At 39.4% G+C, this 16087-nt stretch overlaps 1 protein-coding gene and 2 long non-coding RNA genes across 4 annotated transcripts; 1 reads left to right on the top strand and 2 right to left on the bottom strand.

Annotated features, from left to right (window-relative positions):
* Nucleotides 1-450: 450 nt before the first annotated feature.
* On the bottom strand, nucleotides 451-15978 carry LOC113047465 (serine/threonine-protein kinase pim-2-like). 2 transcript variants are annotated; one of them, XM_026208851.1, is made up of 8 exons: nucleotides 15520-15978; nucleotides 15001-15213; nucleotides 14645-14739; nucleotides 1807-1857; nucleotides 1345-1726; nucleotides 1088-1267; nucleotides 784-957; nucleotides 451-660 (listed from the first exon to the last, which is right to left on the bottom strand). In XM_026208851.1, exons 1-7 carry the CDS (start codon nucleotides 15725-15727, stop codon nucleotides 857-859), a joined length of 1230 nt encoding a protein of 409 aa, XP_026064636.1. In that variant the 5' UTR covers nucleotides 15728-15978; the 3' UTR covers nucleotides 451-660; nucleotides 784-856. The 2 variants fall into 2 exon arrangements, with proteins under 2 accessions (XP_026064636.1, XP_026064635.1); XM_026208850.1 differs by lacking the exons at nucleotides 14645-14739; nucleotides 15001-15213; nucleotides 15520-15978 and adding exons at nucleotides 1997-2091; nucleotides 2339-2551; nucleotides 2832-3498.
* LOC113047528 (uncharacterized) lies at nucleotides 10709-11696 on the top strand. Its single transcript, XR_003276287.1, has 3 exons — nucleotides 10709-11052; nucleotides 11179-11223; nucleotides 11349-11696. It is a non-coding gene; the product is annotated as an uncharacterized LOC113047528 (long non-coding RNA).
* LOC113047517 (uncharacterized) lies at nucleotides 12763-13949 on the bottom strand. Its single transcript, XR_003276273.1, has 3 exons — nucleotides 13742-13949; nucleotides 13438-13612; nucleotides 12763-13314 (listed from the first exon to the last, which is right to left on the bottom strand). It is a non-coding gene; the product is annotated as an uncharacterized LOC113047517 (long non-coding RNA).
* Nucleotides 15979-16087: the final 109 nt, after the last annotated feature.

Raw genomic sequence — 16087 nt, 5'->3', positions numbered from 1 at the left:
CTTTTATTTCTTCCAAAAGAAAACAGCAACATAGAAATCACTTTAATTTAACACATTTTATTAGCAATTTATAATAATAAACTACTATAATGAACTATTATGCAATATATATTATAAAGCTGACCCGTTTATTAGCTGCAGCGCTGGTTAAGTGTATCATTAAAAGCGCCTGGAAGCACTGCATTCAAGTGAAATCAGAAATCATGACCAATTCAGAACCAGTCACGGTAAATGATATTAAATTTAATTTATGCATTTAGCAGACGCTTTTATCCAAAGCGACTTACAGTGCATTCAGGCTATCAATTTTTTACCTATCATGTGTTCCCGGGGAATCTAATCCCCAATCTTGCGCTTGATAGCACAGTGCTCTACCAATTGAGCTACAGGAACTATATATATATATATATATATATATATATATATATATATATATGTCTATCAGGCCAGACCAAGACTGGAAAATGTGTTTGCATTTCAAACATCACACATTGGTCCTTTAGAGGTCTATGGCTCATATTTTCCAGAGAATGAGACATTGTTTCCGTCTCTGTCTTGTGTTTTCTGTCTAGTCCTGGGTTCTTCAGTCGACTGGATGTTGTGTGTCCTCTGAGGAACTGTATTCTTGACCCTGTCTTCATCCAGTCTCTGTTTCATCATCTGATCATGTTATTTAGAAGAGGACCAGAAAATTAAAATGTCTTCCAGTCAGTTCAGTACTGTTCAATAACTGCTTCGTTTTCTGACCATAATTCAGAAATTAAAAATACAACAGTACTTGACCTCTAATGAGAACAATTGCAGATCTTCTCTTCGTCTGACCCAGAGGACAGAAGGATCCACGCCTGCCTTCATCCTAGAGCTGACTTTCAAACCATTGGTGCTGTAAGATCTGCTCTAACGTGGGCCGCTTCGCTGGACTGCGCTCCAGACACTGGTGGATCAGATCACTGCATGCTGTAAAAGTTTGGAGGAGAGAGACGGTCAGTCAAGAGCACGTAACACACCAGAGCTGATGTGTGTAAACACCTTCTCAAATATCTGATAAAAGCTAGAGTGAGAGGTAAATGTTCATCAGTTTTCTCACCGCTGGATAGCTCAGCTTTCCAAGGGAAAGGACAGGCTTTCAATATTTGCTTGACACTTGAAAAAGGCAGCTTTATGTTGACCATCATGTACAGCGTCACACCTAGAGTCCAGACGTTTGTTGGGACGGCGTAGTATTTGGGTTTGGAGAAGACCTCTGGTGGGCAGAACAGGAATGCTCCTGGAAGAAAGACATTGTATGATTAATATTTTTCAGAAAACAAAGTAAATCACAGTGCAATAGAAAAGGCAGTTCACCTATATATTTGACGCTGTCATAGCCAGCGCTGTCAAGCAGGTGACCGGAGCCGAAGTCAATCAGCTTCAGCTCCAGAGTGTCGGTGTTCACCAGGACGTTGTCAGCATGGACGTCATTATGAAACACGCCGTGGTTTATGCAGTGCTGCACCGCCAGGACTAACTGACGCATGAAGCCACGCGCGACCGCTTCACTCAGTCCTGACGAATCCATGATGAACTCTCGCAAGGTCACGCAGGGTTGAGGGAACTCCAGAACGAGCGAGAAGACCAGGGGCCGATCGAACCACTCGTACATTTCTATGATGTAGGGGCACACTGGAGGACGTCTCAACATCAGCATCAGCCCCACTTCTGTAGCCAGACGTCTGGAACAACCAGGCTAGAGAACAGCACAAGACCACCAACCGTTAGAGAGCTTTCAACAACTAAACATCTGTTCTTTACTCTTTGACAACTCACTATTTGAAGAGAACAGCTGTTGTTCCATTTCCGCGTTGTTTTGATGGCAACCTGCAAAGAGAGACAAAAACACATATATTATTAATATTTCTCACATTCTCCAATATGTCTTTTATTTTAAACACACGTTCAGATCAAGTGGACATGGATCTCTACACAAGGAGCCAAATGTTCAGTAAAAGTGTGTTACCTCTCGACCGTCGGATTTTCGGATTGCCTTATACACCTTGCCGAAGCTTCCTGTTCCAATCAAATCTTGCATTGTGTACAATTTGTGCAAAGATTCTGAAAAACAGGAGGTTGTTGAATATGTTTAGTTATTTTATATTAAATGACATGTCTGATATAATAGTACTGCTGTCTGACTAAATAAGATCCATGTGACAAATGTTTCTTTAAAAATGAAATGTGTTATTAATATTTGTTAAACAAGCAAAGGTTTATAAGTGTGTTAAAGTAGGTGATACTAGGATGACAAAGTAAGAACACTTCAAAACTGATAAAGTAAGTGTGCATCTGACGGCAGACTCACTGGTAGTTGGCCTCCAGTCGGGGAGATCTGGAGCAGATGTGGGCTCGGTGTCAGGCTCGTTCTGGAGCTCAGAGGGTCCCGGGACAGACGCCGGTTCAGGATCAGACTCCACTCGTGTCCGTCTGCAGCGGAGGAACGGTTTCTTCACGGCCTTCCAGGCTCTCTTGAAGAACGCATGGATTCTGCTCCTCCTGTTGCCTCCAGTACGAATCTCTTCATTGAAGAAAAACAACAAGAAACATTAGAAACATGTCTGACCACAAATTAAACATCAATGATTATAAAAGATGTCTTGCTTAGAAAACAATGAACAAGTAGAGCAGTGGATTTCTAAATCTATTTCTGTGTGAACGACCTCTTACAAAAACCACTAATAAAAACTTTTTTTTACTACAATATTTCTCACAAAAAAAAGTTATGCAAGTATTTCCTGACTATATAAAGTGTGTTATTTTATAATGAGATGAAAGGGTTTATTTTTTCATAATCTGACCTGTGGGGCTTTTCTCAGCAGAAGGCTGTGCACTCACTGCTTCTGCTTCTGAAGCCCTTGTTGACTCGACAGGCTGCTGGGAGTCAGCTGGCAGTGAATCGATCAACTCTTCGTCGATCCACTGACAGAAGCCGCTGCAGAAGCTGATGTTATCCAGCCACGCAGCCGCTTCTGTCTCATTAGACACGGACTCAGATGCTGAACACATCGTGACGCTGAGAGTGAGTGGACAAACTCTCGAGTGTTTAGTAGACTTTAGTCTGTACACTGTGTGTGTTGTGTGCAGACTTTCGTATGTAGATCTTCTCTAGCACTCAAACTCGCTCAGAATCTCACTGTCTCTGACTGAAGACAGTCTGCGAGCGCGCGGTTATAAGGGACTGTCGAGTGATGTCACAATGCACGAACGTTCCAAAATAGAACACAGCAGAGCGCGAGTCTCGAGCGCATTTTTTAAAAACCTTAGTTTCATTTTTAACACCATAAAAATCTCATAACTCAAACTTCCTAAACATACGCCTGTTTATTTAAAGCCAGAATGTTCCCAGATAGCAAAATACACTCGACCCAGTTCACGTTAGATTCTCGCCTGTCGCTGTTCTGTCGATGTGTCAGATTTTCCTACCGTAGGGAAAATTTTGAGCTATATCTATCAATCTATCCTTCCTCATCGATAAATCCTACTTACTGCTTCACTCCTGTGACTGTAAAGTAACTTTGCCGAAGATTCTTATTAGGCAATGGTTTAGGCTATTTACAATGCCATTAACATCATCAGACTGTCCTACAAAAATTAAATAAACACGTAAGATGATTTTACAGTGCAAAATATCTCATCAGACTGTCTTTCCAATAAACGGATGATTTTTGTTTTAATCTGTAGCTCCTGGACAGATGTTACAAACTCACCTTAAAAACAGATGATAATACAAATTAGAATTTTATTACACTTTTAAAGATTAGTTGGATTTACTCAGTTGAATAGTGGACATTGGTTGCACACAAATTGTTTGCTTTGGTAGCCACTTACACAGTTGTGTTCTATCTACAAATTATTCACATTTAAACAACACAGACTATTCATGTTCAATCAACACAAGTACTTAATTTTGATATAAGGTTAATGGAATGTAATTAATGTAAATATTCTTTTACGTAAAGTTCAATTGTAATTTCTATGTTCTAAATCTACATATTCATAAAATAAATAACAGTTAAACAAGGAAAGTGGAAATCAAGGACAACTGGACTGGTTAAGGTTTCTTGAAGGGGTTTTGTTTCTCATATGACAGGCTTATTTAGTTCTGACTGAACAACTACCATTCAGTCACAACTGAAGTTTTGTTACTCCCCTAGTTATACACAAATCTGCCGCAAACACTATGGGCGCCGCCATCTTGCCTGCCGACATTACTGCGTGCCTATGAAGTGTGACGGTGTGACACTTGCCCGTGCCCTCTATTGACATTTCAATGAAACCGGATCCTGCTCATTAAAGAAAATGTCTGGTGAAAGGGAATATTGGATAGATGATGTCAGGCAGTGGCCAAAACGAACTGATAAAGGTAATTTATTGACAACATAATGTAAAAATATGTTATGTAATTAAGAAGTGTATTAATTGATGACAACAATAAAACCAAACGCTGTCATTACTAGCTGTGTTGCTAATATGTTCACAAGCTTCACAAGTTTCAAATAACTACTAGGCCATCCTTAAAAATATTCATTTCACAATAACCCGACCGACCCAAATAATTATTTTTTTCCCTTTTTAGTCCGACCGACTTGATGCAGGAGTATAAATTAAACTTAACTCAAATAATTATTTTGATGACCAGATTTAATTGAATACAGGTTTTGCCTACTCTAAACTCCTCTGCCAACCTAATCCCAACATGGGAAAAAATGCGACTGAAAGTGAAATAGTTAGAATTCTTACCGTCACCATGGCAGACATGTCTCTCATCTTCTTTCCCTGCTGCCCCGATCTTTTCTCAAACACCTTCAGCAAATTTGTGAGAGGGACCTGGACTGTAGAGGCATGGTGGTGATCTGTTTAAACTCATTTATCTGAAACATCAGTACAGGGAAATGCATACAAGATATTAGTTAGATCTAAAACTGAGGTTGGTAAGAAATATCATTTAAATGTGGTTCAACTGAATTCAATGAAACAAATGTAAAGTTATGATGTCATTATTTGTCAAATACCATCTTTATTTTTTCATGCTTCTTTTCCTTATAGAAATTTTAGGGATAGTAGGCCACTTCACCCTTCTTTGTTTTCTTAACGTCAAAGGCAGGACTATGTTTATCATCAGGTTTATGTTTCAAAGCATTTACACAAACTTCAGGACATCCTACTTTCCGGAGATGTGTGCGGTAGTTGGACAACTTGTATTTGAGGCTGGTCTTCCATCCTCCATAGCCAGTAGCTGAGCCTCTCTCTTGTAAACATGGATGCCTCTTGATGAGCGGCTCAACAACTTGGTCAAACTCCCTGTCTGTGACATAGACTTTGTGCTGGACTATCACTTGTATTAACCCCTCTAGTATATCGGACTTCAGCTTTGGATCAGGAATGAGCAGGGTCCCGTTTTCTCTGAAAGCTGCGTTGGCTTGTTCAATCGTTAACTCTGCATCATATGAAAATCTGGCCATGAAGACCTTGAAAAGGTGGACTGGGACGATGAGAGAATTATGGTGCTATCATTAGAAGAACATAAGGAGTCATCATTGTGAGTGGTTGGTGAGTCAACATCAGCACAGTGATCTCCATCGAGAGGTCTGCAGGATGTGTGTGTATACGACATTGACTGTAGCTTTTGTCTTGTACTTCTTCCACAGAAGTGAGGTTTATGAAGTCGTTGCCAAAAAGTTCATCCATAAATTGCAGTCGAAAGGATTGTTTTATTTTACATTGAGTCTTTATCTCAGTCTCTAGATCATTTAAAGTTGAAGGTAGACCAGACGGCCCAAAGATTACTCTGAGAATCGCTGTCATGGTCTAACTGCACTGTTAAGAAAAAGAACAATAATACGTTTGTCATCTGAACTTTTGAGATCAAATGTGCAAGTATGCAAGTTTGTCAAACACCATGCTAAGGAGGAAAGACATCCAAGACAAAAAAACATATACACCAACGTTATTATAGTTTAGCATTTTTATTAGTTTTAAAATGTTTTAAAATTAGTTTGGTTGTTTATTTAATTTTTTGAAATACTTGGTTTTAGTTACATTTTATTAGTTTCAGTCTTGGTTTAATCTTTCTATGTATTATGGGACTCTGTAGCTTTCTCCCCATTTTCGCCGCCAAGATGCCAGGCGACAGGCGTGGACTAAAATGGGGACAGCCAAGAAATTTGAAGAGATTACTTTTCCACCCAAAATATTAATCTAATGTACGCCCTATAAAATCAATTGGCAAAAAAACGAAAACTGAAGACATTACTTCATAATTTTAGTTTAATTTTGTTCGTTTTGCAAGCAAGCAGTTACAATTACCTTTTTGTTTGTAAGGACTCATTTTGAATTCAGTTAACTATAATTTTTTCACAAACCTAGTTATCATTATTTGGTTAGTTTTCATTAACTTTAATAACCTTGACATAGACAAATTTAAGAGTGTGCCCTCAAGTTCATGTTAGGGATGGGCGTTTTCGCAAATATCACATTCGAATATTTAAGCTCACAAAAATATACGAATACGAATATTAGAATATTCGTTTATTTAAATTAAGTTTAAAGGGGGGGTGAAATGCTATTTCATGCATACTGAGTTTTTTACACTGTTAAAGTTGGATTCCCATGCTAAACATGGACAAAGTTTAAAAAATTAAGTTGTACGTTTGAACGTTTTTCTTCCGGTTTGTCACAAGTTTCGGAAAGTTTTTTTCGAGTATGGCTCTGTGTGACGTTAGATGGAGTGGAATTTCCTTATATGGGTCCTGAGGCACTTCTGCTGGAAGAGCGCGCGCTACCATACAGCAGAGCAGAGAGAGGCTGTGCACAGACAATGTCTGTGAAAGGAGTGTCACAAAAGGAGTGTTTTTGGTTGCCAGGGCAAGACAACCCTGCACAGATTACCAAAGAAAAAACAGCATTAAGGGACCAGTGGATGGAGTTTATTTTTACAGAGCATCAACGGAGTTATGCAAGTGTTTGTGTTTGTTCCCTGCATTTCGAAGATGCTTGTTTTACAAACAAGGCCCAGTTTGATGAGGGATTTGCGTATCGTTTATTTCTTAAGGATGACGCAATCCCAACGAAAAAGGGTCACGATCGTGTGTTGGAACCGCCGGCGGTGAGTAAAAGCTTTGTAGCTGAAAACCTTTAAACATACAGTATGGGATTTTTGGCCACCAGGGGTCACTCAATCATAATAATAACGTAAGACGTACTTTGATGACGCCGGGAAAGAGCGTAGGCTCATGGGAGTTGTTGTTCATTGGAACACGTGCTCTGTCGCTCCCTATCATTCCTCACTCATTCTAACTTAGTATTTTGACAATCACGTCTTTTTGAACAGAGAGATAAATTAATTATGAGACCCCTATCAAATCAATATTCCATCTAGCTAGTAGTAATATATGTTAAAAAAACACGGTCGCCATTCGTTAATAATTATTATTACGTTTATACTATGATATCGAACAAGATAGTGAACTGCATTTGAAGCTACTTTATCCAGCTAGATATAGAACAAATGTAGATTTACATTATACTATACATGAGAGCTAGTCCACAAGTTTTACACAAGACATCATTGTTTCACAAAATATACGGATAGATAAAGTTAGCTGAATGGATGCATACCTGTTTATCAGGATGCAAGCGAGTTCGGCATCTCTCTGTAGTTTCAGCTTGTCACGAAACTCTATCTTGGAAATGCAAATCCAATATTTACCCGTGTCTTGTTTCTTATCTTGTCCCAAAACCTTTTTGGGTCATTTATTTCACCCGTACATTTGTGCTTCACAGAACGTGCAGGCAAAGCATAATCTTGATCCATAACTAAGTTATTGATTGAGGTTTAAATACGAATATAAACAATATAAATATAAAATATAATAGTCTCGATCAAGGCTAGCTACTACTTTTTCTTCTTCGTCTCGTCTTTGCTTCTGTTCACCTTTGTATTTGGCGGTTCTGCAAGAAGTTAGATAAACTAGAGGGGTCAAAGTTTATATGACGCCATAGACGGGCGACAAAACGGAAATAAAGAAACGTGTCTTCTAATTAAACTATTATTTTCTCCGGATTTGAAAGTTCGTGGAAACTGTCGGGATAGTGTAAATACACAACAATAAAAAAATATATAACATAGATATAGTGGTTTCTGCTATTTTTTAAACAGAAAATTTACCTATTGCGCCTTTAACAATGCGTGCAAACAAACAAAAGTACAGATAAAAAAAAAAAAAATTGAACAAAGAAAAACTTAAAGCAACCTGCAGCAATTAGGCTATTGTAGAACGTAGCCTACACTTTGAAACTTTTAAACTGTCAGCAAATCTTTTTTGCTTTTTTTTTCTATTGTTTTACATGTTCTTGTTAAGAAACACATGATGGGGGGAAAGTCGGCTCCTTAGTCTGTTAACAATCAGGGCGGCCGCGGAGAAAACGTGCTCTGACGGTACAGACGTTGGCGGGACTCACAAATAATTGTGTACTAAGCGAATAAGTTTTGTGAAGCGCTTCGTGTTTTCGTTTTACCACTGAATGGGATCCTCATCTGGTCGAATACATGGCTCCAGCAAGAACTGTTCCCACTCGTCTCAGCTGGACTCTTTGTAATCATCGCTGAAGAACTGGCTCCGCCTTTTCCGACGAGTGGGCATTGCATCCTCTTTATCGTTGGTGGCAGCGGCTGCATCCGCACCACTCACATCAAGGAAAATGTTCTGATAATGTTCAAAAAAGTTTTTTTTCTTACTTCTCTCATGTTTTCATCGAGAAACCTGAGATGTTTGTGCCGAGGCTCTAGAGCGGATGCGAGAAGAGGAGTTTTCACTGCATTCTCCAAGTGAGCGATGCTTGAGCGATGCCGCAACAATGTTCTTGATTTCGGTCACTTTCTGTGATTCTCCACTGCATATTTGAAGTACTGTAGAAGACCACAGTTCTTAAGGGGCCGTTCACATATCGCGTCTTTTGCACGCTCAAGTTCGTTATTTCCAATGTAGGTGCGCGGTATGCGCGCTCATAATGGAAGCGATGTGGTCGCGATGCGCACGTGGTGCGACACGCTTGTTTTTTCCAGGTGAGTCTGCACCGCATCGAGTTAAAAACATATAAACTTTTTTGAATGCCGCAAGCGCACCGCATGTCATGTGACAAGACCTAAACATTCAGCTTCATCCATTCCTGTAACAACGTTGAAAGCTCTGCCAAGATGAAGGTACAGCTAATCATAGCTGTAAATGGATTGCCAGTTTGAAATAAATTTAGTAGCAGAGCTACTGAAAGCGATTTTTTTTGTGTGCAGCAAATCCATTTATCCTCTGCTGAAATTTCCACGTCTTCATGGAGAGAGCGTGTCATTGTTGCTTAGCAACGGCAGACGCCTCAGGAGTGCTTCTGCCGATCACTTTGGAAAGGAGAAAGCGGCACGCCTAGCGTTTTCTACGTGTTTTTAGACGTGATATGTGAACAGCCCCTTATATATTAATTAATTATTTTTTGCTTCCATACATCTTCAAATGTGGATAATCACAGAAAGTGACCAAATTAGGTTTTATTGTGAACTCTTTTTTTTTTTTCGAAATTCGAATATCATTTTTATTTATCGAATAATTAGAGCAGAACGAATATTTGAATGTTCGACTATCCATGCACACACCCCTAGTTCATGTTATGTTATGTATCTAATCATCTAATCAAAGACAAATTACACCCAAGAGGAAAGTTACTCAAGTTGATTCAAGAATAGGGACATACTGAAAGGTTTTGTTCTCTTTGGCATCCAAAATATATTCAACTGGTTCTATTACATTAAAGATTCTTATGTTACTGCTTACGTTGATATGCAGAACTCACCCTTAGCTATGGCTTTATTTATAGGATTCCCTGTGCATAAAGCAGTGGTGGGAACTTCCACACGGTCCATCAGTGTGGGAACTTGAGAGGGAACTAGTTAAGTGGTTAAGCTCAGACAAAAAAAATCACTGATTGCTGTGCTTGGTACATGAGTAAATTGTTTAAAAACTTTAACAGAGCTGCTGCGAAAGTGAGTTCTATTAAACTTAAATAAACAAAATAAACAACAACAACAACAACAGGTAGTCAAATTTGTAGGTTGCACAAGAAAAACTACTGGCACTTTCTCAAAAACTGTAAATATTACTCACCACACAAACGTGAGCCCACAGTGAAAGAGCTGACTCCACATGACATGTACAGAATGTGAGTTTAGTGTCCATCTGCAACAACAAAGAGCAAGAACATAAATTAATAATTAAAAACTAGACTATATGTCAACGTTAAATTATAAGCCTTTCAAGTGAAACTCTTCTGTCTGTCAGCTAAGTACCATTTAAAAACACATTTTGTAGATTAAGTGACCCTTTGTCTTTTCTAAAAGGTTAAACTTACTCAAAATGTACGAAACAACTTAAAACAATAATGCAGTTTCCTGGCAAAGCAGTATTTTGGGTGTTTGTGCCACAAAAGTTAACATGGCTGGGGCTAAGTATCTCTACAGTTACCAATAAACGGTATAAGTTAAAACACTTACCCAGTAAACACAGGAAAATACAACTGTGCACTTTCTCTATGCCCCATTCGCGCTGCAGGACCTTTTTATCGATTTACTTGTTAGATCAATGAAAATGTAAAATTCTGAACTTTGGTTCTATTAGTGACATGATTACGCCGTAGGGAGTGGAGGGAAAATCTGAAACAACAAGGGAGGACAAATTTATCATCGCTATATGTGGAGCTGTATTATTACTTCTTCATACTTTTATAGAAACGGAAATAAAACAGATCTTGCTAGGAAGAAAGTAAGTAAGGAGGTCGGACAATCTGGTAAGTTGTAAAAAATGCTCTTTACTCAATTTGAGCTATATATACATATTGAGTTGATGTGTTTATTCAGAGGAAGTGTGCAGAGAGAAGGGGATATGGAGAGGGGGATGAGGAGAACCAGGCCGCAGGGTACGAGCACCCCGAGGACCAGGGCGAGACAGAAGCAGCAGCAGCACTCAGAGACAGGAGGTGTGTTCACAACAGGGCATATATGTTGTTGTGTTTTATGATGAAAAGTCTAAATTAATATTTATCTTACCGGTGTAATGTACAATGTGTGTAATGTTGTATTAATATTTAATATTGTCATGACAGAGCCGACTGGTTCAACATCCTTCAACATCTGCTGCTGACCCACGGGTGTGTACAGGCAATAATATTATATCTACAGTAACCACTCATAGCCTCACACTGATGGTTTGTGAATCAGTTTAATCCTTTTCTGCCTTCTCATTGTACAAAATGTGCTATCATTATTGATATAGCACCATCAAGAAGAAGAGCTCAGAGAAGGCGTAGGGAGCAGCCATCGGAGGTAAAGCGTCAGCTCCAAGAAGCTCTCTGGACCCGTCCTGTATCTCCACCACCGTCTCCAGAGGATGAGCTCCTCATCTTGAGTCTGGTCCCTTCCCTGTCATTGAAAGAAATACCATTCATTCGTTGTGTAGCAATGAGGATAAATTGACAATTAAAGAATTAAGACAACCAAGACTAATTTTAAACATCAAACTAGTATCTACAAAGGGCTCAAAGTCATATAAATGAGGATTTTCGAGGACATGGTATGAGCAGAGAAAAAGGCTAGCAGGCTGTGAAGTAGCTGACATTTTATTCTGCTAATTTACCTCTGCATTTTGTTTCATCGCGAGAGAGTGACGGACATCGCATGGACAACTTCAGGTGCCACCGAAATGCATCATCTCTCGGAGAAGGTAAAAAAACATGAAAGAGCAAAGATGCATATGGATAGTAAGGAGCAGAATGTGATATAAATGAGCAGTGTAACATAAGTCAGTCCCTCCAGAAAAACGCTGATTTTTTTTGTGATTGTTGCGGGCAAAAATCCTTGATTTTGCGGCACGTTTTCTTAAAAAATACGATGGAATTATGCGGGATATTTTTGCAATTTTATGCGATGAAATTGCATGAACTTGCAAAAAATGTGGTTTGATGAAAAAGAGAAAAAAAATGTGATTCCCCCAACACCTTTTTCTCACTAGGCTACTACCTTAATGTAAAGAGTAATTTCTTATTCTACTTCCTATGATAAGCGAGCATAATAAACAGAATATTTAAGTTGCAATTTCAATATTATACATACTACTAATATAATTACAACTGTAAGTTTTTGGTACTGTTCTGTAAGAAAAAAAAAGTGCAATCTTACAACTGTAAAGTTGCATTAACCTCTGAATGAAACTACAACAGCGTTCGTAGCCTAGTGAGAAGGGGGTGTTGGGGGGAATCACCTTTTTTTCTCCATTTCATCAAACCGCAGTTTTCGCAATATAATTTGGCTCCACTGTCATGTAACAAATCGGGAAACTGCTTCGCGCATTTTTTTTGCGCTTATTTTTGTTGGCAAATAAGAATGATTTGCGCGCTTGATGATGATGTTCACGTCACGTTATTACGTCACTTCATAAGGTTCCCATGGCAAAAGGGGGAAAATGGCGCTTTATTTGTGTGAAGTAAACGCAACATTTTTCAACTTTCTGTTAATATATTCTGTTAATGTGAGTTTTTTGCAACGAAAATACAGGGATTATGAAATCATGCTAGCCCCGCATATTTTGCTTTCTGAAATCGGCAATTTATGCAGCAAAAGAGCGGCGTATTTGAAAAAATGCAACCCCGCATAAATATGCAGCCTTTGGCTGATTATGCATTAAATCCGCCGATCGCATTATCACGTTTTTCTGGAGGGACTGATAAGTGTTTTTAACCAATAAATAAATTGACAAAATTCCTTGTTGGGCATATTACTTTGAAAGTCAGGTTTTTGTTTTTTTGTTTTTTTTTCAGGATTTAGAAGCATTGTTTTAAATACTGTGTATTTAACAACTTGTCACAAGTTTAAAAAGAACCTACTTTTATTTCTTCCAAAAGAAATAACTTTAACAAATTTAATTTAAAATTTTTAATAATAAACCTATAATAATGAATTATTATGCATTATATATTATAAAGCTGAACCGATCATTAGAGCTGCAGCGCTGGTTAAGAGTATCATCAAAAACACCGGGAAGCACTGCATTCATGTGAAATCAGAAATCATAACCAATTCATGTGAAAGGTCTATGGCTCATGGTCTCCAGAGAATGAGACATTGTTTCCGTCTCTGCTTTGTGTTTTCTGTCTAGTCCTGGGTTCTTCAGCCGACTGGATGTTGTGTGTCCTCTGAGGAACTGTATTCTTGACCCTGTCTTCATCCAGTCTCTGTTTCATCATCTGATCATGTTATTTAGAAGAGGACCAGAAAATTAAAATGTCTTCCAGTCAGTTCAGTACTGTTCAATAACTGCTTCGTTTTCTGACCATAATTCAGAAATGAAAAATACAACAGTACTTGACCTCTAATGAGAACAATTGCAGATCTTCTCTTCGTCTGACCCAGAGGACAGAAGGATCCAACGCCTGTCTTCATCCTAGAGCTGACTTTCAAACCATTGGTGCTGTAAGATCTGCTCTAACGTGGGCCGCTTCGCTGGACTGCGCTCCAGACACTGGTGGATCAGATCACTGCATGCTGTAAAAGTTTGGAGGAGAGAGACGGTTAGTCAAGAGCACGTAACACACCAGAGCTGACGTGTGTAAACACCTTCTCAAATATCTGATAAAAGCTAGAGTGAGAGGTAAATGTTTATCAGTTTCTCACCGCTGGATAGCTCAGCTTTCCAAGGGAAAGGACAGGCTTTCAATATTTGCTTGACACTTGAAAAAGGCAGCTTTATGTTGACCATCATGTACAGCGTCACACCTAGAGTCCAGACGTTTGTTGGGACGGCGTAGTATTTGGGTTTGGAGAAGACCTCTGGTGGGCAGAACAGGAATGCTCCTGGAAGAAAGACATTGTATGATTAATATTTTTCAGAAAACAAAGTAAATCACAGTGCAATAGAAAAGGCAGCTGACCTATATATGTGACGCTGTCATAGCCAGCGCTGTCAAGCAGGTGACCGGAGCCGAAGTCAATCAGCTTCAGCTCCAGAGTGTCGGTGTTCACCAGGACGTTGTCAGCATGGACGTCATTATGAAACACGCCGTGGTTTATGCAGTGCTGCACCGCCAGGACTAACTGACGCATGAAGCCACGCGCGACCGCTTCACTCAGTCCTGACGAATCCATGATGAACTCTCGCAAGGTCACGCAGGGTTGAGGGAACTCCAGAACGAGCGAGAAGACCAGGGGCCGATCGAACCACTCGTACATTTCTATGATGTAGGGGCACACTGGAGGACGTCTCAACATCAGCATCAGCCCCACTTCTGTAGCCAGACGTCTGGAACAACCAGGCTAGAGAACAGCACAAGACCACCAACCGTTAGAGAGCTTTCAACAACTAAACATGTGTTCTTTACTCTCTGCCAACTCACTATTTGAAGAGAACAGCAGTTGTTCCATTTCCGCGTTGTTTTGATGGCAACCTGCAAAGAGAGACAAAAATACGTTATTAATATTTCTCACATTCTCCAATCTGTCTTTTATTTTAAACACGTTCAGATCAAGTGGACATGGATCTCTACACAAGGAGCCAAATGTTCAGTAAAAGTGTATTACCTCTCGGCCGTCAGATTTTCGGATTGCCTTATACACCTTGCCGAAGCTTCCTGTTCCTATCAAATCTTGCATTGTGTACAATTTGTGCAAAGATTCTGAAAAACACAAGAGGTTACAGAATATGCTCAGTTATTTTATATTAAATTACATGTCTGATATAATAGTACTGCTGTCTGTGTCAAAAACAGACTAAATAAGATCCATGTGACAAATGTTTCTTTAAAAATGAAATGTGTTATTAATATTTGTTAAACAAGCAAAGGTTTATAAGTGTGTTAAAGTAGGTGATACTAGGATGACAAAGTAAGAACACTTCAAAACTGATAAAGTAAGTGTGCATCTGACAGCAGACTCACTGGTAGTTGGCCTCCAGTCGGGGAGATCTGGAGCAGATGTGGGCTCGGTGTCAGGCTCGTTCTGGAGCTCAGAGGGTCCCGGGACAGACGCCGGTTCAGGATCAGACTCCACTCGTGTCCGTCTGCAGCGGAGGAACGGCTTCTTCACGGCCTTCCAGGCTCTCTTGAAGAACGCATGGATTCTGCTCCTCCTGTTGCCTCCAGTACGAATCTCTTCATTGAAGAAAAACAACAAGAAACATATTAGAAACATGTCTGACCACAAATTAAACATCAGTGATTATTAAAGATGTCTGTGTAGCAAATGTTTGCTTAGAAAACAATGAAAAAGTAGTGAAGTGGATTTCAAACACTATTTCTGTGTGAACGACCCCTTTCAAAAACCAATAAAAACTGTAAGACAAATTTTTTACTACAATATTTGTCACAAAAATAAATATAATTTATTTATTTGCTGACTATATAAAGTGTGTTATTTTATAATGAGATGAAAGGGTTTATTTTTTTAAATAATCTGACCTGTGGGGCTTTTCTCAGCAGAAGGCTGTGCACTCACTGCTTCTGCTTCTGAAGCCCTTGTTGACTCGACAGGCTGCTGGGAGTCAGCTGGCAGTGAATCGATCAACTCTTCGTCGATCCACTGACAGAAGCCGCTGCAGAAGCTGATGTTATCCAGCCACGCAGCCGCTTCTGTCTCATTAGACACGGACTCAGATGCTGAACACATCGTGACGCTGAGAGTGAGTGGACAAACTCTCGAGTGTTTAGTAGACTTTAGTCTGTACACTGTGTGTGTTGTGTCTGCAGACTTTCGTATGTAGATCTTCTCTAGCACTCAGACTCGCTCAGATTCTCACTGTCTCTGACTGAAGACAGTCTGCGAGCGCGCGGTTATAAGGGACTGTCCAGTGATGTCACAATGCACGAACGTTCCAAAATGGAATGCAGCAGAGCGCGAGTCTCCAGCGCATTTTTTAAAAACCTTAGTTTCATTTTATCAACGTAAAAATCTTATAAATCAAAGTTCCTAAATATATGCCTGTTTATTTCAAGTCAGATTCTCGCCTGCAGGTGACTCTTCTATTTG

This window comes from Carassius auratus, chromosome 28 (genome assembly GCF_003368295.1).
Source record: "Carassius auratus strain Wakin chromosome 28, ASM336829v1, whole genome shotgun sequence".
Classification (NCBI taxonomy): domain Eukaryota; kingdom Metazoa; phylum Chordata; class Actinopteri; order Cypriniformes; family Cyprinidae; genus Carassius; species Carassius auratus.
Note: the sequence above shows the minus strand (reverse complement) of the source record. Positions and strands in the feature narration are given on the sequence as shown.

Bases quoted from the DNA above. Each gene is read 5' to 3' on its own strand.
- LOC113047465 (XM_026208851.1), bottom strand. From the start codon at position 15,727: ATGTGTTCAGCATCTGAGTCCGTGTCTAATGAGACAGAAGCGGCTGCG. The intron at 1,268-1,344 runs GTGAACTGCCTT...TCTTTCTTCCAG, and splicing joins TGACAGCGTCAAATATATAG to GAGCATTCCTGTTCTGCCCA. The intron at 958-1,087 runs GTGAGAAAACTG...AAACTTTTACAG, and splicing joins GAAAGCTGAGCTATCCAGCG to CATGCAGTGATCTGATCCAC.